Source organism: Excalfactoria chinensis, chromosome 6 (genome assembly GCF_039878825.1).
Source record: "Excalfactoria chinensis isolate bCotChi1 chromosome 6, bCotChi1.hap2, whole genome shotgun sequence".
In the NCBI taxonomy this organism is placed as follows: domain Eukaryota; kingdom Metazoa; phylum Chordata; class Aves; order Galliformes; family Phasianidae; genus Excalfactoria; species Excalfactoria chinensis.
In genome coordinates this window covers 28,238,195-28,258,825 of record NC_092830.1, presented here as the reverse complement: position 1 = coordinate 28,258,825, position 20,631 = coordinate 28,238,195, and the positions used below count along the sequence as shown (strand labels likewise).

The 20,631-nt window shown below is 39.5% G+C and overlaps 1 protein-coding gene across 3 annotated transcripts in view; it reads left to right on the top strand.

Annotated features, from left to right (window-relative positions):
- LOC140253836 (VPS10 domain-containing receptor SorCS1-like) overlaps nt 1–20,631 on the top strand; it is a 271,593-nt gene that overhangs the window by 71,886 nt on the left and 179,076 nt on the right. For all 3 annotated transcript variants that reach the window (XM_072339820.1, XM_072339819.1, XM_072339821.1), the window contains exon 2: nt 19,180–19,247. In XM_072339820.1, the coding sequence (XP_072195921.1) occupies nt 19,180–19,247 (68 nt within the window). The remainder of the gene's footprint in view (nt 1–19,179; nt 19,248–20,631) is intronic.

Genomic DNA, 20,631 nt, shown 5'->3' with positions numbered 1-20,631 from the left:
CATTCTTCTTTCTCAAGAGATGTTAATTCCCACCTCTTGACTTTTCTTCTTTTTTTACACTGCTAGAAAGAAATGCTGGTGGGCTTTTGTGTAGGCTTTTTCTTTTGTGAGTAGCGTGTGTGTTTACTTGGAGATAGAAGCCCTTTCTGTGAGTGTGTGTGGAGGAAAAAAAAATCTAAGTATTTGTGCATTTACAGAAGAAATGTTGGCAATAAACTGGAGGCTGAAGAGTGTGTGAGATGTAGCCTGTCATGGATTGACAGAGCCCAGAGATGAGTAGACTGTCCTTATTACAGTTTAACAAAAGGTGGTGTTAGTAAATACTGGATGTACTTTGGTGACCCAGTTTGCATCACAGGAAAACAATTGTTTTGGGACAGCTTGATCTCCTTTTCTCTGCATGCACAAACTATGGACTCTTTCTTCACGTGTGTATGTCATCTCACGTGCTTGGATTAGACTCATACTGTTTTACAGACTTGTCTTCCTCTTCTGGCTGAAACAAAATAATTCCTTGTGGTTCTCTGAAAGCACAGCAGGACTTGGTTGCAGGACTACTCGCTGGTCATAGAATCACACTGTGTCTTGGCTACGTTCTCTGTTTAACGAGATGCCTGGTATTTTATTCATTTCAAACCAAAACAAACAACTTGGAGGGGTTTGCTTCTAGTTTGTAAACAATTCACTTCAATTACAGTTTATAGCAGCATTTGCAAAGCTGTCACATTTGAAAGCAATTCAATGAATTATTGAAGATGTCAGTCTTTTCCCATGATAAACATACACATATAAATATCATGAAGTGAAAGAAAAGTTGTATGGGATTCTAATCTTGTTTGCATGGCATCACATTAAAATGTCTAGAAATCATCCATTCTTATAAAAAAACACGGGACTTTTCCACTAAATACTGGCTTAATGGAACAGGTGAGAACAGCAAATAGTAACATCAGTAGCTAAGGCACGAGCTTGCAAAGAGACAGATGGGCAGAAAATGCAAAGCTGGTTTCCATTCAACAGAACATAACTACAGAAATTTAGTTTCCCAGATTGAGTTGGGGATGATCTAATTGTAAGGTCTGAAAAAGTCAGCCTGAGATTTCCAGTTCACAGGGAGGCTTCTAAACTACTGACTGTGGGCAGGTCGCTGTGCCCAATAGCCAAAGACAGATTCATATGCTGCTGTTTTGCACTGCAGTGTCTGAAAGAAAGCTGGTAGCTCTTGGCAGAGATGGAAGCTGCCCACGTTCCTGTTGTAAGCAGTGGAATGAATTGATTGTAGCTATGGTATCCTTCTGCCTTTTTTCCATGCCAGGTATCCCAAAGCCGGTACTGTTTCCACATCTCTCTTTGGTTTTGGGCAAGGAATGCAGAGGCTACTTTGCAAGCCCTGAGCCCCTGAAGCTGCCACTGGAGCAGCAGTGACACACTCATGGCAAAGATCTGACATTTCTTGCTGAGTTTCTCAAAGAAAATGAATGGAGGTCAGATTCCAATACAACTTGCTAGAACCAGTGACCTCTATGAGAACACATGCAGTCTTATTCCAAGAGATAAAATAGGTTGGCTATTTTGTTTGTTAGTGAATTGCAGTGATTTTATTATTATTATTATTTTTTAAACTACCTTTTCCCCCATCTAAGCATTCTTTTGCCATTAGACTGGGCCTTGAAAACAGGAGACTTTCATGGAACAGCTTTCTCCCTGCACTAAAGCTTCTAGGAAACTTGCCACTGTTCAGTGCGTTTAAGGCTCGTGAAGTAGAAGCCAAGCTAAGCTCTGTTAATGTGCTCTTGAAAATATATTTGGCGATAAAGTCATGTCTGTCTCTTTCTGAGACTGTGAAGTATAAAGCCCCCTCTGAGAATGGTAGGCTTTTAACCAGTAGTGCGTCTCAAACTAAGGATTCAGCAAATCTCCCACATGAGACACAATGCTCTGCTGGCTAAAGGAAATAATTCTGCTATCCATCTTAATGTGCAAATGATGAGGCTCAGGTAATGACAGCAGCATCCTGTTCAGAGAGGACAGCAGAAACAGGGGATTTGAAGTGCAAGCTGATGGTGCTGACCGTTGATTTTTTTAAATGGCTGGTTTTTATTTCCATTTCTTAATACTTTTTAGACTTCAAGGCTGTATTTGAGTGAGATGAGGGAGAGGGAGGGCTAGCATTACTCTAGCAGCTCCGCATGCCTAAAGATAGTTTGCTTTGTACAGACACCTGCATTTTTAAAACTTGCTTTTGAAAGAAGAGGGAACTCTGGCACAGCTATATGGACTCGGGTGATTTCAGCCTAAACAAAGAACAAAATTATTGTGGATGCTATCACATTTTTAGGACAATGATATCTCTTGTAAGTTCTTTACAGGCACAGAGCTAATAAATGTCAGTGTTACAGCCAGTGAAAATATCATGAAATGAAACACAAAGAAACCGTTCACAAATACAGATAATTTTCTTTTTGATGCTTCTGCCCCTGTTTTCCTTGAACATTTAAACGCTCTTCATCTCACCTTCTTTTGTATGATGCCAGAAGGATTCGGAGTCAGCAAGGAGATAGCGTATGTCCAGCTCTTATTCATTTTGTACTTTTTACAAAGACATCTCCCTCCTTTTGTCTCCAGATATCTAAGTATTTATCCCTTCTGAAAAAAGGAGAGAGGAAAGAATGTTTGATAAGATTTTATTTTTCCTCTCCTTTGAGAAGTGAATTTATAGGGCTTTATCCCTTCATTGCTTAGAGAAGAAGATGAGAACTGCCTTGTCAAGTCGCTTACAAAGTGACTTGTGCAAATGGCTGACTTGCAGAGCCTGAATTTGGGCAGAAAAGAATAACCTTGTCTAATTATAATCGAATTGTGTGCCTCTGGTGGCGCAGTGGTGTAAGGTGCTGCTTGCAACAACAGAGACCCAGGGTTCAAATCCCCCCTGTGGCGCAAGTGACAGAAATGCTGCTCTGCTACACACAGGGGCTCGAATCCTGGGAGTTGGACTTGATGATCTCTAAGGTCCCTTCCAACTTGCACGATACTGTGATACTGTGAATTGGTGTTTTTTTCCATGTAGCTTTCTTTATTTCTTTAGTATCCCACATTAAAAAAGTTGACTTGGCTTGTAAGTAGAAAGCAAAGGGGAATAACGTAATTTCTCACTTAAAACACTAAGATGAGGAGGGAAAAGCTCAATTCCCCAGTTACAGATGTCTTTAGTTTCTTAAGTCACTGGGGTTCCCATGAGAATCTGGGACCAAAATCCTGCTGAGGATCAGCATCTCTGCTACTGAGGCGTTTACTTAAAAGATACTTTAGAACAGGCAGCTACTTGAAATACTAAGAATTAGACAGATCACAGGAGAACTGACTATGGATCCCTTGCTGTAGGGAATTTTGTTGTATGGTTTCATGTTTTGTTGGTTTGGAATTTATCTGTGGGCAAGGAAGATGGGAAAAAAAGATGGAAAATAAATGGAGAAGTGCAGAAAAGTAGCTGTTTGGAGATTTTTTATTTTTATTAAGATGTTGAGTAATTATTATTTATTTATTTATTTATTTTCATTCATAAAGGCGTTTGGGTCCTCAGAAATTGAAAAAGACGCGAGTGTCATTCAGCAAAAGTGTGGTATCTTTAGGCATTAAACACGTGTCTACAGAATGCTGATTCTATTGCCCTTCCTATCTACCAGTCCTTCAGTATCAGCCGCTTTAGGGCCAGATTAAAAACATAATAATAATTGAAAATGTAGATCGCTGTATAAACAACGTGCTCATGCAGTGCCATGCCTAATTTGTGCATGGAATTAATGTAATTGCCTGCGTAAGCTGGGTAATTGGGTGTGGAAATTACAACCATTTGCCCAAGCTGCAATGGAAGTCAGTTGTGCTTTATTTACTTAGTGGCCTTTTCCACTTTATCCTTTGGTGCAGCTGATCTCGGTGGCACTAATTGCTCTTTGTGGCAGCATGTATCTTCAGACGTGCGATGGTGGTGAGCACGGTGGCTGGAAAAGAAAACTCAAAAGAAAACATGGGAGAGGTCTTCACCTAAATAACCAGTGCTGCTCAACCAGGAGCTGCTCCCTTCTCTCCTGCCTGTTTGCACAAGTGCTCCCAACTAAGAGAAGGAAAGGCATTTCCTCAAGTAGCTTTAGCTAATCTAACTCCTAACTTGTAAATGATGCTGGTATTTGTGTTTGATGTTAAATAGGTCTGAAGATAGTTATGTTTTGTTTTTGGTATGGAGTTGGAGCTATACATGATCTTTGAGGACCCTTCCAACTTAAGCCATTCCATGTGGTGCAACTCTTACATTGAGAAACTCATATCCCCAGGAGGAGCATGACAAGGTTTTCAGAGGTGCTAGGAGTGATACAGGGGATTCTCAGGTGTGGAGGGGCAGAGCTGCTCTTTGTTTCATCCAGCATTTCCAGTGCTACTGTTGGCTGGATTGAGTTGTGCTTTGTGCAGCCGACAGCAATTGTTGCATTAAGTTCATGCCTTTCCCTCTGCCAGACGTAGAGTTCTTGTCACTTTACTAGTTTGACATGAGAAATTGCTGTGCTTTCTGCATACAGAGGCAGTAAGGAAAAAGGAAAACTAGCAAAAAGAAGCTACAGCAGCAAACTCTTTTGCTTTCTGTTTGACTCCAGTGTGTCTGCCTTTTCCTAGCAGATTAATTATCAGTGAAGCAAAGTTATTGCTTCTTCGTCTGTTTCATTTTTAGCAAAATGTTCTGGTTAATTTTGTGCTGATATTTTCCGCACCTTTTCAAACTGCTAGAAATTCTAATGTTAACTCTGAATAACGTGTTTCCTCACAGAAGGAAATTAAAGCCAAAGAACCTGAGTTCATTCTTTGGGAAATAATGTCATACTTTCTTTTTCTGCATGATACTGCTTTAATCATCTGTAAAAATGTTGAAGCGTTCTTTTTCTTTTCCTCTATTGAAGAATATATTGGCTTAGGAAGAATAAAGCTAAGGCAGTTTTAATGGAAAGATATTACTGGTTTAACGACATGTCAGTCACAGTTACATCTGAGCAGTCTTTAATCTTTAGATGCATTTATGCAGTGGTAATCTCCTTTAACATGATAGGAAGCTCATATTACTTAGAGCTGAATTTTATTTTGGGCTGTCATGAGTGAATCTATAGAGCTGATACATTTTCACTCTGGCTCTATCTTACTCCAGAAAAAGGAGAGGCCACTGTCCGGTGTTATTGTAACTTGGTATTGAATTTTCACTGTTTGAAAGAAAACTGTAAGGACAGTTTTTAGGTTTGTGAAAGTTTTTTCTTCCAGACAGAAGGTAGGTATGTTTATTTGTCTCATCTTTGTGAGCTTGTTGAAGTAATAGTTCTATCTTTTCTTTTTTAACACAAATGAGAAATCAAGCTCTCTCTTACCTCCAAAAGCTACATACGTCCTTTCTGTAGAGTCAGATACTTCTTTTCAGGACAACTGCTGCAGTACCAGTGGTGAAACTGAGGCTGCTCCTTACAGCACAGATCATACATATAGTATTGCTTCCCCACTCACCGCCCACCATCAGAAATGTCTTCTCTGTGTTGTAATAGCATCAGCATCCTTTGCAAATTAATTAGTTGTCTTTCTATTTTATTCTAGTAGAATTTTGTTTTTTCAAGTTAGTGTTAGTAGGACCCACTTGGGCGGGTAGCCTTCAAATGTGTGCATCAAGATTTTACTGCTGTGGGGAAGAATAGTGAAAGCCTTTGGAGAGCTGAGCTTGCTGCTGCTGAATTTCTTTCAGGTCTCATGAGCTTAGCAGTTTGTAGGGTAGAAGAGTGCAGCCCCTGGGTATGTCATCCTTTTCACTTGGGCTTTCTCAGTTGTGTTTCTTAGTGTGAGGTAAATCTTTAAAGGAAGGAAATAAATAATTTATGATGTTCTTTTGCTTTCAGTTGGCTAAAGACCTGGCCCTTGCAGTGCCTATCACCCTAGCAGTGGTGATTCCCACAGCTGGTGGAAGTTACCCCAGTTCTACTGGAAACCTATAGTATATGGACCAGTTCCTATCTCCCACTTCTTTAATCCTCTAGAGAATATGAGCTGCTGATGTTGCTTATGGCGTAACACTGACTACTTAATTAATAGCAAGCCAAGGGAGAAGGCTAATAGCTACTTCCCTTACTGAGCTGAATGGAAAATGGCAGCAAGAGAAGGAAGCTGGAAAATAAGAGACATAGTCTAAGTGGGAGAGAGATACAACTGATTGAAGGTTTACATTCATTAAGGTGTACTGTTTGTACAGATGGACTATCTGAGGGTAGGGAAATGATTTTCAAACTACTGAGAAATCTCAAAACCAACGCTTTAGTCTTTCCAGGTTCTCTGTGACTTGCCAGAGCTTCAAGTGTTCCTGTTTCCTATCAGGATTTAAGGTAGGAGTCTTGTCCCTAGAGCTAAGTAGAAGTACTTCTGGATTTGTATGAAGGAGTTCATCCACTGCTAGCATCCTATGGGAAGGACACCCAACTGAATTCTGAAGTTCTCAAAGGAGCTCTAAGTATGTTGGTTTGTGTTCAGAGGAACATTTATGTGTGCTGCACAGTTCAGGCAAGGTGGTCTGTTTCGTTGATAAACCCTAACAGTACTAAAAAAAAACAACCCAGAAACAACAAACTTAATCAGTTAAACCTTAATAAGGGCTATGGCAAAACAAACAGGAAGATCAGGGTGTGTAGGCTAGTTCCAGGTTAAAGGCAGTATGCTGTAAGGAAATCTCAGCACCTGGGTGTTTTTGTTTAACATAAGAGCCAGAGGTTTGGTTCAGAGCGTGGCTAAAACAGTCGACAAGGGACCTTATGCTTTTCTGTTTTTGGGGCCTATCTCAGTAACAGGAGTGACCAGCGCTGTTTCTCATCATGTCCAAATACAAAAGGACATCTGATCCACAAAAAAGAAATTAAAAATGAGCACTGTTCCACCAGGAAGACAGCACTAATTGGTTGCCTGAAAATAAATACAAAATCTGAGATTTGGGTGCTGTAGTGATTTTTCTACCCAGCAGCATTTGTTCCTGATTTTGCCTCCTACAGACTGAGGAAGTCAGGAACTGACTTGGCTTTTCATGTCAAAAAGACCCCATGAATGCCCTGAAACTTTAAGTAGTATGTGTGTGGGTATATATTTACTAATGTGAGAATGTCTTCCACTACATTCTGCTTAATGTTAAATGAAATAGAGTCCAAGGTCTACAGTGCCTCTCCTGTACTTTCTGCCAAAGATGTGAAGGTACTGGCAGAAGGCAGCTTAGGATTGTTATCCTTCAGATAATGGGATCTTAGTCATACATCTTAGTGGGCTAATAAGATTTTAATTATTGTGCATTGGTTTGCAGTATGCTTTTACTTCCCCCTCCTTTTGAGTTTGATACCTGCTTGATGAAATGTGTGCCAGGGGAAAGATGAAATGTTGAAATGAAGTGCAAGATGCCATTCTGTCCCTTATTAAGAGAGAAGCCCTCTGCAAGAGACATGCATTTGCCTGCCTTTCCTTCCCCCCCTCCCCATTAAGTTTCTTTCCTGACAGATAAGGACTCCTGGGTCAGAATGTCCTGTAAATACCAAGTCTTCAAGTCTTGATTGTTTATCTTTCTTTTATTTATTTATTTATTTTTCTCTTTTCCTTTATCCTCCTTCTCTTATCCTTGTCATTCTTCCTTGCCTTGTTCAGGGTGCTCTTCCGATCCTTCATTCCTTAATGGGAAAACTCTACTTTCTACAGTCCTTAACTCTCCCTGCTATCTCCCCCAGTATAGCTAAAAAATAAATAAATTGCAAGAGCAATGTGAGACTAGCATCTAAAAAAAAAAAGATACGGAAATGGGAGCCAAAAGTGCTTTGAATGCTGTGGAGGTAAATATTGGATACCTTTCTCATGTATGTGTGGCATGGCTTAATACAAGCTACTGTCTTCACACTTCAGTCAATGGTGAGTCTGCAGCTGGTGGTCACAGCTGGTTAGGTCTTGTACAGCTGATTTGCTCTTTTGACCTGGAGGATCTGCAGCAGGCTTTCTGTCCCACATAGTTTTATCTTCTAGCCAGTCCTGCTTTACACTTTGGCTTTGTGTGTGTGCTTTTTGCTGTATGATCAGCAGAAAGAAAATGAGCTGACAATTTTATGTGAAAGAGATTCCATTAATCAGGTAGATATGTCTCCCTGTCAGAATACAAAAAAGAACAGCCCATAATTGAAGTTTTAATAATGGTCTTGTTTGCTATAGAGAACTGGGGGTTGAGGGGTCTAATTTAGAATATATCTCACTTTAACAAGTTGTTTCTGACTAAGTCTTCCACTTTTTGCTGAAATACAACAGTTTTCATTCTGACTGCACCAACTTGCTCTATGGAGCCCTGGTAAGAATAGGCTTTTAACAGGAATTCATATCCCAAGTCTGAATTGTGTGCTTATATCTGTTATCATCCCTAAGTGCTTGTTAAGGGTTTACTTACATCTTGCCATCCTAAGTTCCTTTCCATAAACAAATGAAACCTTGGTGTCTGAAGTTTGAGGAGTATGCTGAGACACAGTTTAACAGCTCTTTAGGAAAAATAAGAGAGAAGGTGGAAAAGTGAAGAATTCAGAACCTATTAGCTGTTTCAAGGTGGGAAACTGTATTATTGACAAAGTGTGACATTATGACCTAACAAATTACTGTCTGTAAACAGCTCAGAAAATATGACCTTTGCATAACAATTGGTCTCAAGATGCCTTCTAGCTTATTACAAACAGCTGCTGTTGGCATATTTTGTTGTAGCTGAAGTGGGTGAAAGAATGCAAGGAACTGAAAAACTTTTCTTTCATAATCAGACAAATGACATATTCAAAAATATACTGGGGAATGGCTGAAAGGTCACTTTAAGACTGGGTTCAATCTTTTGGAGTTTTGAGGGTCACCTGATTTTCTTTGATGTACTAAAGAAAAACAGCTAGTTGAAGTTTATTGTCCTTACATTCCTCCCTACTGCGTTCTCTGGCAAACAATGATTCTGTTTATAGATATTAGAAAATCATTCACTGTTAGAATTTTCCCACTTGACTGTGACCAGTGAGTGAAAGCTGGGTGACTGGTGTATTTTGGTTTTCAGTGGAAAACCAAGGGCAGTAAGTTAGGCTGATGAAATCCTGGCAAGAAGTATTCACTCCCTGCCTTCCATAACAAACTTTTAAGCTCTACATGCTCGATATGTGTATATACAAGTGAGGCAATGTACATACTGGAATAGTTGTTAAGAGTGATAAATGAATGATTACAAGGCACTCTTGGGACCTGAAGATGAAATGCACTTATGGACATAAGTTTCACCACCCCTGTTGCCCCAGGATGAAAGTTTTACTTCTTCCTTCCCTAGGGTAAGAGGAAGCATTTAGTTATTCAAGGATATCATCCTTATCTCTATGTAGCTGCCTCATGGCCATGCAACATCATTCAATAATTCTGTCAAGTAGTATCTTTTGCTTGTGGCAGAGTGCTAAACAGTGATTTATTACTTGAATACACATTGCTTGAAAGTGATTTGTTTAAACAACAGTAAAGCATTAAATTATTCATTACATGCTAACGTTTCACTTTTATATGATGCAGTGAACTCCAAAATAAGCATTCATTAAATCTTTTTTTTTTTTTTTTCCTCCTTTCCCTTCAACTCTCAGTCTCCTACCAGGACAGTTTCTTCCCCAATGAAAGACCTCTGCTTTCAGCTTTTCTCTGCAATATCACCTTTTCTGAAATTTTTCCTTTTCATTTTTTCCTCAGACAGAGTTGGGTGAATTATGTCCTAGTTGGGGCCTGGGTTAGTGGTTTTGGGAAATACTGTTTGTGTTTGGAGCTCATAAGGATTTCTGAATCCTTCAGAAACCTCTATGTCTTAACCAGGAAGACACCACCGTACATAAAGGTGGGAAAGAAGGATCCCAGTGGTGGTATGTTTCCATAAAGCCTTTTCTCACACATTTCTGTTTCTGTGAGTGCTTTGTGTTGACTTGTAACTGCCAGTGGCTATGCTCAAGCCCTAGTTTGCATGTAAGATCAAGTGTTTAAAAAACTCTTGAGTATGAAGTTTTCGTTTCTAGATGCAGGCTTTCCAAATTTGCTTTAGAAATGTGATTCTCAGCATTTAAAATCATAGTCCCTTGGCAAAGCCCGGAGCTTCCTGGATGGCTCTGAATGTTTCAGTAGTGGGCCAGAAGCGAGACAGCTAAGTGCTTTTCCAGTTGAACCTTTCATCCTCACTGGGTGTCCACTCTTGTCTGTCATCCTTAGCAGCAGCTGCATGTTATAGCAAGAGCTGCTGATTGACAGCAAATACAATAGGGTGTAAGAGAAGACGTTTCCTTCCAAGAGGTTTAGGGCTTCACCCTGCTCTGGTCTTAATTCTGAAATAATCCCCCTAAGGCCTTTGTGGGTATTCAGTGAAATGAATAAACAGAAGACTGCATTTCCCTCTTGAAACATGAACAGAACTCTCATGCTAATGGCTTTTAAGCATCAATGCAATTACAGCATGTAATTGATTCTCTTCATAGTAACTTTTGTCTTCTGGAATGAAACCTTGTCTCTTTTTTAACTATCTGCCTTTGTATTAAAACATTTCAAAATGACAAGCAATTTCTTTCCTTTGTTTTTTTAGTCTTCATTCCTCTCTTCTCTGCCTCCCCCTGCAACTGGAAGAAAATCTATTATTGCATTTACTTTGGATCCTGAATAATTCCTTTTTATTTTTATTATTATTATTTTTTTGTCTCTTTAGTTTATTAATCACATGAAAAGACACTCAGAAATATTTCTGTGAAACTGAATCTAATTGAATGAAAGGGAAGTTTGTCAAAACAGATTTAATGTTGGAGAGGGGGTGGGGAAAGTTTAAAACACAGAATGAAATCTGTATCCCAAATGATTCACCTTGTTAGTGGTGAAGATGTTTTCGGGAACATGGTAGGCATACATTTGGTCACTTCCAGAGCAAGGAGGAGCAGTAACTTAGTGTCTTGAACTCTGTGTTTTTATTTACTACAGAAACATGATTTCTCTTTCTGTATTTTGGTAGTAGTATGTTAATTATTTTTACACTGCAACAAATTTCTGTTTCTTCTAGATGACAAGCATGAGGACTAGGGGCTGTCTTTAAGAGATCTGTGGGACATAAGCCTCACTTTGCTTCTCTTTGTTGCAACTCATGTCTGTAAGCTGAGCGAAATAGAATCTGCTGAGGGAGCAGGGTGCAGTGGCATCAAGGGATAGTCAGGCTGGATATTGGGAAAAGGCTCTTTACCAAGGAATGGTGGGCATGGCGTTGAGTTGCTGGAGTTCAAGGAGCATTTGGACAATGCTCTCAGACATATGGTTTGTATTTGGGGAAGTCTTTTGTGGTTCCCTTCCTTACTCAGGAATGATGATCTTTCTCTGTAGATTGTACAACAAAAATAATAGAAATACCTGTATCCATGGTTGGTAAGTGAATATCTTGCCCACAGGTGGCTCTTATAGATGTAAAAAAATGCGATAAGTACAGATTTAGAGAAATTCATGAAGGCTAAAGCTACCTATATTAGCAGTAAAAACAAAAGACTTGTACTACATAGTCATAGACCTTCTTCAGCACTGTCTAAAACTGTGTGTCTGGGAAGGGTGAAAGACTTGCAAAAACATTGTGTTATATTTTAACTTATGTGTCAAGTTGACCTCAGTGCACATCTGTTCCCTGAACTGTATCCCTTTAAACTGAGACAAGATTTCAGTATCCAGAATATACAGCAGGAGGAGTTTCCCAACTTATTTACGTGTAGAATTCTGAATCTAATCACATCTTGTGCGCTAAATAAGAGAAAATCAATTCAGGACACTTATGACTTCATATATGTCTTTCATATCTCCTTCACTGTTTTCTCCTCAGATTCAGTTTGAGGCATTTTTCATGTTGTTTTTTTTTTTTCTTTTAAAGTCATTCCACATCTTTGATCATCCATGCTGGCTTTACCTGATCCTTTTATTATTAGACACACTGGCTGCATTAGTTTTTGAATTAGGAAGAGTGTAATTTTTTCATTGCAGAGGGTTAACAGGGGGACACATTATCCTCAGCCAGGCCAATTTTAATTCTTTCTCTATAAACTATGCTATCACCTCCTGTCACAGGTGAGATTGTGGGCAGCACCTTTTTATGTCCCTTGAAGTATGCAGAAAAAAGGGATTTTTGCTTTGCAGATTCTTTATAATAAAGATTGTGGTGAAGCCAGGAGTCAGCAGTCCAGGTGTGGCAATGCATGCTTTTCCTTCTCTGTCTTTATGCTTTCCTTGCCTTTCTTTGCCTGTTCATCTGCAACTCATGTGGAAAGCAAATCAGTGTTCACATTTTCAGAGTTCTTGGCACTGGCCTAGTTGTTAGAGACCTTGATACTTGCTGACTGGTATAAAATTGCTAAATAACAATAATATGAAGGACAAGATTTGTACCAGTAATTTGCCCCAGATAATGAGTTCTCTAGAGTTTCTTTTTTTATTCATGAGCAGCCTGTAAAATTCTTAGTCATGAATTATTTAGACTTGCTTGTGAATTTCTTTGAAAATGTTTCCTTACATAGATGCTGCACCAAGGAGCTCATTGAGAATATTGCTGTGTTTTGGTGGCTTCTTCCCTTCATTTTTTTATTTCCAGTTTGAAAGTTACACGTTGTAGTGAGAAGGTAGAGAGGAGGAGGGGAAAAGATGGGAGCAGCACAATTATTTCCAGTTTGGACTAAGTGCTGCATCCTCTCATGCTGTGCAGCCTAGCCAGAGAAACGTGGGTTATTAATGCGTAGTGCATAAGAAGGCTTCAAGTGCTGTAGCTTCCTGCTCAATTATAGCAGACCAGCAAGCTTGTGGAAACTTAATTTTGTGCTTCTTTGTTATTGACTTATGTTCCTGCTAAGTAGGTGATGGAAAGGATCTCTAGAGTTTAATAAGGGATTCATGGATCACTGCACATTGAGGTGTACTTAAACTGTCTTGGTTGTGTCTGTTTATTTCTCTTCCCAAACTGTTGTGACTTCGAAATCAGAAATTGCTCCAACAGGATTCAATCAGCCTGGCATGGTTTTGGGTCAATGTAGAGGTGGTACTGTAAGAATCAGACCAAGAAGCTGTAGTGTGAATGCTGTTAAAAATTTGATTGTGTTCTTCTTGTTTGAAAAATCTCCATCTGCATGGAGCTGTAAAAGTTGCTTGTTTTCATTTAGTGCCCTGTTGTGCTGTGTAAAGTGGAAAGCATTTGGAGAGAGAACCTGGGGATGGTAATGGAAATATAGCTGAAAAAATGTATCCAGGATGAGAGGCTCTGTTGGTATGAATTGCAAAGTCAGACAGATTATTTTGCACTGTGGGTCTTTAATAATGATGATCAGACTTTAAACACCATGATTGTTTTAGTTTGTGTTCATGTTTAGCCTAGCTTGAATAAGTACAGTCACTTTTTTTTTTTTTTTTTTTTTTACCATTGTGTTCACATACTGTTCCCAGGAGTAAATTTGCAGTTGTGAATAGTGCAAAGCATTATACACCTTGTGTACTATTAGCTTGCTCAGAGTCTACTTAAATGTAATCCTTGTTTTATGACTGGAACTATTATTGCAGTTAAGGATGAGCTTTGGCCAGTATCCTGTGATTGTCTTACTATGTTTATTTGTATAGAAGCTGAAAACAAAGTCTAAATGCAGATTTAACTTTGTACTAAATGTGGGTCAGTAGTACAACGAAGGATAGGATGAGATTGCATGGACCAGGTGAACCAACGTAGGTCTGGGAAACATTTAGCCATGCTTACTATGCAGTTTCTCTTGCAGTTGCAAATATCTTTTCATCAGTATCTTCACAGAGTGGCATTTTTAATCCAACCACTGATTTCCATCTTAAACCTGCAGATAGGCCTTCATGTCCTGAGTCTAAAAAGCAATCACAGTTCAGAAATAATCAACAAAGTTGATTTTCTTTGAAAATGCTGTTTTGAATTAATGTGGGTTCCACTTAATTCCTAGGGTATCTTGTACTTGCTAGAATAGGTGTGGGGAAATGGTTTCCTTTGGGAAAGGGTGATCCAGGTTCAAGTATCTCTTCTGTTAGTTGGTCATTTCTTAGGTGAGTGAGCTAAAACACCATGCCTCCTGTCCCATTATTTCCTGCAGCTTTTTCACTTTCTATAAAGAATTAAAACAAGCAAGCATTCTTAGAGCTATACCATGGTTAGAATGGTCACTGGGGATGCAGTAAACCCATGATCAAATCTTTTCTGCTCTTGGCTATTAGCACAGAAAATGATGAAGATTACTCTTTCCGTTTCCATGCCTGTTATGGCAGAAAATCCTACTTCAAATGCTGTTCTTAATGAAGAACGGAGCAGTCTTGCATTTCTCTGCAGATGGAAGAGGCATCCATATTCAAAGCAAAGCTGGCATAAGACTGAATTTTCAGGTTCCTTCCATTGTGTCTCTAGTTTTCTTGTTAGGTTGTATTGATTGGTAAGTGATAAGGAAGGGGGAGAAAAGCATCCTCAGTGGGAAAAAGAAATAAAAAAAATAAAAATGAAAAGCAACAGAGGAGGAAAATACTGTCTTGCTTATTATTTTCATTTCATTACTTTTTTCACAGCCATATTCTGACATTTAGAACAACATAATATGCATGTCTCTGTTCATTAGGTTCCTCAGTACTACACAGTGACAGCCTCAGAGAAAGGAAAAAAAAAAAGGAAAATAAAAAGGAACAATCTTAAACATGAACTAACCTTTGCAGGCTAAATAACAAAGAAATGAAAGCGGCAAAAACAGCGAAGGAGAAATATATTTTCTCAAAGAGTAAACGTAACTGAAATCATGGCCTTGAATTAGGTTATTCAAATAACATTGTGAAAGGGAAAAGAGAATATTGAACCCAAGGCAGAAATAACTAATTTTCTGCCCAAATACTTGTTTGTTTTGCATGTAGATGTTTGAGATCTATTACTGATGTTTGAATCAGAGCAAATAACACCAGGAGTCTTCTGAAACTAGTTGGGGGGGGGGGGGGGGGGGGAGGCGGCTATGTATAAAGATGAGCAGGAGCTGATTCAAATCCATGAAAGTAGGAAAGGTTCCTGTAGGAAAGCCTTTCTGAATTCTGGAAACAGCCTATTTATGTGATGTGGAGATATCTAAGCTATTGCATAACAAACTGGTGACTGTGTGTGTGTATATATATTAATAATATATATGCTGCAACATAATGTCAAGTACAATTATTAGCTTAGAAATATTAAATATTGAAGGCTGTCTCCTAATTTTACTAAGAGGTCAAGATATAGTAGTATTACTTTGGATTCTAATGGTCTGGGCTGCAATGAATGTGTTTTGATGGGTCAAGGAGTAGTTCTGATTGCAGAATTGTTAGATCTATAAGAAGTATGATGAAATACTGTTCTTCACACATTAGTGTAGGAGAACATATGGTACTCTGAGATGTGAATTTCACTGAAATTTGAGTGAAACAAAAAGGAACAAGGAAGATGTTTCAGCTCTCTGCAGGTGGAAAATTTGTTTTTTCTCAATTTATATTATATTCTTATGGGGACAACGATGACACTTTATTTTTCAACTGAGGAAATTAAAATTCTCAATTAAGTTTTCTTTTGTGGAAATCTGGACATTTGTGACCTTCCCTCAAAGTCTGGGTAAAAAAAAAAAAAAAGTCAAAATGAGTAACTTCTGACAAATCTGTTTAACGCTAGTGTAGTTGCACATTGCTGATTTTAGTAATCCATAAAAGTAGGCTTGATTCTACTTCTTGGGATTACAGGTGAGGACAGTGTGCCTCTTAAGACTCTGCTGTGATTTTCCCATGATCACATCAACTAGTGGCAAAGAATGGAGGAAAATCCCACTAGATTTCTTATTTTCTCTTCCCAGTTTCTGTGTCTTCTATCTTCAAGTCTGCCTCTAAGACTACCAGATGTCAAAATATTCAGTGGGGAATATTCTTTAGTCTTTTAAGTCTGAATTTCCTCTGGCAAGCAAAGGATGAGGGTGCCAAGAAAAGACAAGGCTTGGAAAAAGATACAAGCAACTTTCTTTAACTGTCCAGCTGCTTCGTAGATCAAGGGAAGCTGGAAGCTGAAGGTAGATGCAATTCCCACATCATATGGAAAGTCTCTACACACGCTGGCACTGAAACTTCACTGACTTCACTGCTATCTTTCATCAGAAGAGCAGTTATTTAGAAAGGTCTTGTATGCTTTCATGCTCTCACCCCTTTCCTCTTCCTTCACCCTTTTCCATCTTGATTTTTGTTTATTAGTTAAGTAGGGAGTTTAGAGATTCATTCGGAGGAGGGAGGGATGGCAGTGATGTGGTCAGGATCTGGGAGTGCAGCTGCCTGGTTGTCACCAATTAGCATTCCTGGGAGGAAGGAGATTGAAATTTTAGTACTTATAAAGCCCTAATTGGCTTTGCAAAACGTATGTGCCTGCTGCTGCTCTGCCATCTGCAGTTGGCACTGTGCACATTGGCCTTCTCTTCAAAGAGGTACCCTGCAGGCTGGCACCTCCTGGCTGGATGGCACTGGTGTTTATATGTTCTGTGGGACAGAGGGAATATCTAGGTCAGGGTGCTGAGAGCTAATAGGGATGATGGAGTAGAAGGGAGTTGTGGTGTTTTGAATGAACTGCCATTGTCATGAACAGCTCTCCTCAGGATCTCTGTTGAGAGCAGGAGTCACTGTGAGGCTTTCTGGAGATGTCTATTTGAGTCAGTTCTCAGTTTGTTGTGGGGCTGTTGTCGTGGGAGTCATGGCATGCTTGGTGTTGGTGGGCAGCAGGCTTGTAGGGGCCTTAGGGTCTGCAGGCAGCTTGCTGCTGTGTGGCAGGGCTAGTAAGGAGCTATGCAAGGGATGCAATGCTTGGAGACAGGGCTAGAGTCACACAAGGGCTCAGAGCTGAGTTGGGTGTGCAGGGAGCCTGGGGCTGTGGTCTCAGCTCAGATATCTGCAGGGCCAGCCCTTGTGCACCTCAGGGTGAGTGGCAACACAGGCTGGGGCTTCTGGGGGCTGTGGGGTGGCATGGCAAAGCATCACAGCTAGGGACTGTCTCACAGGCCAGAGGTGGCCCCAGGCATCAGGCACCTCCGTGGTTCACTCTTCCACAGCCTCCATTTCTCTGTGGTACTGTTTATTTGTATGATGTCACTAAAATGTCCTCTACCTTCTGGGGTTTGTATTTTAATAGCCTGAGTTCCCAGGCAGTCATTTGTGTATAATAGGATGAGGATCTCATTTTAGACGTAAAGCAATAAGCAGGTGTGATGGAAGAAGGGAAGGTAGGACATTAAAATAGGAGTGAGCAGGTAAAAAGGAAGGCTGTTTTTCTTCTGGAGCTTGCCTTGATAAACTGTTGGCTTTTTGCAAGTACTTCTGTCTCCCTTATCATCTGCACATGACTTGTGTTTGTGCAGATTACACAGAATTGTAGGGGTTGGAAGGGACCTCTGAAGGTCATCTAGTTCCGCCACTTGAATGCAGGTTCCCTGTAGTAGGTGACATGGGAAAGCATCCAGACAGGTTTTGAGTATTTCCAAAGGAGGAGACTCCACAAGCCTCTGGACAACGCATCCTGGTGCTCTGTCACCCTCAAAGTTAAGAAGTTTTTTCTTGCTTTGTCTATCATTGAGAGATCTAACTGCTGTAGAAAAGAAGAAACATGCTTGTCAGATGTACGTAATCTGTTCCCCTTACCTTTCCTTTGCAGTAGCTATTTGTTCGCTTACATTCTCTGTATTCTTCTTTCATGCTGAATGTATTGGGTAAGAGCCAGTTCCTCCTTGGTTCAAGGCTATCAGTGTGTAAGAGGCAGGATAGCATTTACCATGATGTGTTCAATTCCTTTCCTCTGCTGTGCTGGTGCTAGCTTTCACAGAGCTTATAGGGACTGAATTTCCTCCAGTCCTTTGTTTCTCTGCCAAATTAGCTAAAATTGGCTGATGAAAGTGAAAGTTGTCAAGGGAGTAAGGGTATGTGAATCTGTAAACCTCGTTTCTTAGGAACCCAGGCTGAAAATAATAACGTAGAGGTATATAGATCAGGGTTTTTGTCAGATAAGAAGCGCTGTGCCTCTTCAATTTACTGCAGTTTTAATGGGAAAGGGAGGAGAAGATATACAGTGACCTGGCAGGGAGAAATGCAAAATAAATTAGTAGCAATAGTAATGGTCTGGTAGTTTGTCCCAAATGTAGGTCTTGTTAAAAGAGCCCATCATCTTGAAAGTCAGTAATTATTTTTTTTAGAACATTAACAAAAGTGCAGGCTGAAATGTTTTGCTGGAAATTCTTTTTGCTAAAATTGCCTTCCTCCCCCTGGCAAGATAATTTCATTCTAGAAGTGTCTGTTTTGGCAAGAGGGAAAAACTGTTTATGAAAAGAGCTAATAAAACTCCTAAACCTGGAAGCATTTCCATTCTGTCTGTTTCTAAAACTTCTCACCAAAGTCATAGAAACGTTGCTTATTAGAGACACTTGAAAGTCTCTAGTTCAGCCTCATCCTCAGAGCACAGTTATCACCAGCTGTGGATAATGGCAGTCATGATTTTGTCCAATTAGATTTTGTCATTCTCCAAGGATGGAGGCTCTGCAGATACTCTGGGTGGCCTATGCCAGTGATGAACTTTGTTTGTGGAGATTCTTTCCTGATACCTAATCTAAGCCTCCCTAGCTACAGTGGATGATCATTTGCCTGTTTTTTTAATTACCTGACACAACAAAAAGTAATTTGAAGGCAGACCAGTAGGTTATATCCATGCACCACAGCTGTGAAAAGGGTGAACAATTTCAGTGCTTATCAAATGGAATAGAAAGTAATGTACCACAGGTAGCAGAAATCACCTTTTATTCTGTAACAGTTTCTCTAGCATATAAGGTACTTCCAACCGCATTCTGCCTTTTGGGGTTAAGGAAAGACCTTGTTGCAGGGCATTTGAGCAGGAAATGCTCAGCATGCTTTCTTCACATATACTTCCTGTGTCTTTTTAGGCAAATACTTATGACAATTAATTCAGTTACATTAAGCACCCATTAAAGGAAATCTTAAGCCCTCCCTGGGGTCATTTCACTTCTGTAAGATTATAATTGTTTGAGACTAACCATGATTTCTTCTTTTTGCCTTCAGGTGATTCTAATTCTGACAAAGCTGTATGACTACAACCTGGGAAGCATCACAGAAAGCTCTCTTTGGAGGTATGGAGATAAATTGAGTTAATAATTACTATCTTACTTTTAAATAGGAGCAGCCTGATACAATTCTTTTATTTAATTTAATTGGATTTTTTAAATGTGCTGGAAGGTTTGTAGCTAACCTATCTCTCATTCTTTTATTTTGTACTTGAAGATGAAGAGGCTGGAGGCTGAAGTTTTGATTGTCTTGTTTCAAATAGATAACATATTTCACAAATCAGCCTTTTCTGTATTATTCAGAAGAAAATCGACCAATTGGTTTATTTTTAGAGTAACTCAAGCTTATGTCCTTGTTTATTATGAAGAATCTTATGACTGTCTAATACACAAGTGATACTTCTGAAACATCAGTATCGCTAAGACTGCAAAACTATCTGTTATTAAAGTGAGCTCAAATGGATATCACAGGTCTGTTTGTTCAGAACTTCTAGTATTAGTACCAGATGATGGATTTCCATTTGTGTGATGCTGTCTGTTGTCAGGGATGCCTTGATACTTTAATGACTTTAAGAGCATATTATGCACTCTGAACTAATGCCAAGGATTTTCCTGTGGTCTGTTTCTTTATGGTGTTATTTGGATCCAGTGAGGGCATGTGGTATTTGGTTGTGTTTTCTTTTTTTTTTTTTTTTTTTAATCTATCTGAAAAATAGATTTAAGAGGTGTTTAATTAATGGTTCTTGTGGTAGCATCAAGAGCCATAATAGATAAATAGAGATTTATCTTGCGGTTCAGTCTACAAAGCATTGTTGGGCAGTCTGGGGGCTTTTATGAAGGCCACTGATGGAGGTGAACAGACTACTGTTTCTCTCCCAACTAATGAAATACCAAAACCCTTAGGATTTTCTTTCTAGCAATAGAAACATACAGAATGATTGGCATTTTGTGGGGCTGATTAAATTATTTCTTCTTGTGCTGTGGAGATAATTAGATCTTCCTATTTCATATAAATTGCTGGTAGGGCTTGATCAGAAAGGATCGTATTGTCTCTACTGCCCTTTGCCTTGTCTGGTATGCAAGCTGAGGTGTCACAATCTTTTCAGAAAATAATATTCATAAATGTAATATCTGTTACTTATTCCCTCTAACTGCCCTCAGCCATTTCTCCCTGAAAAATCTCCATCTGCTTTATCAGTCATTGAGGAAGGCATGGTGTTCACTCTGTGGAGACACATCCTTTTCCATTGCTTATGGTGCTAGAGAATTACTTTGCTCTTGTGATGCAGCGAAGTATTGTGCTGAGGTACTGGTTTAGGACTGAAAACAGAACAGCCACATCAGAGTGGAGAAAGCAATGCTTGATGTGATGTGTGAGCTTGGGCACAAAATCGTGCCGAAGAGCTTATGCTGTTACCTGTTTCAAATGTAATTTCTTTGAAGTTTAAAT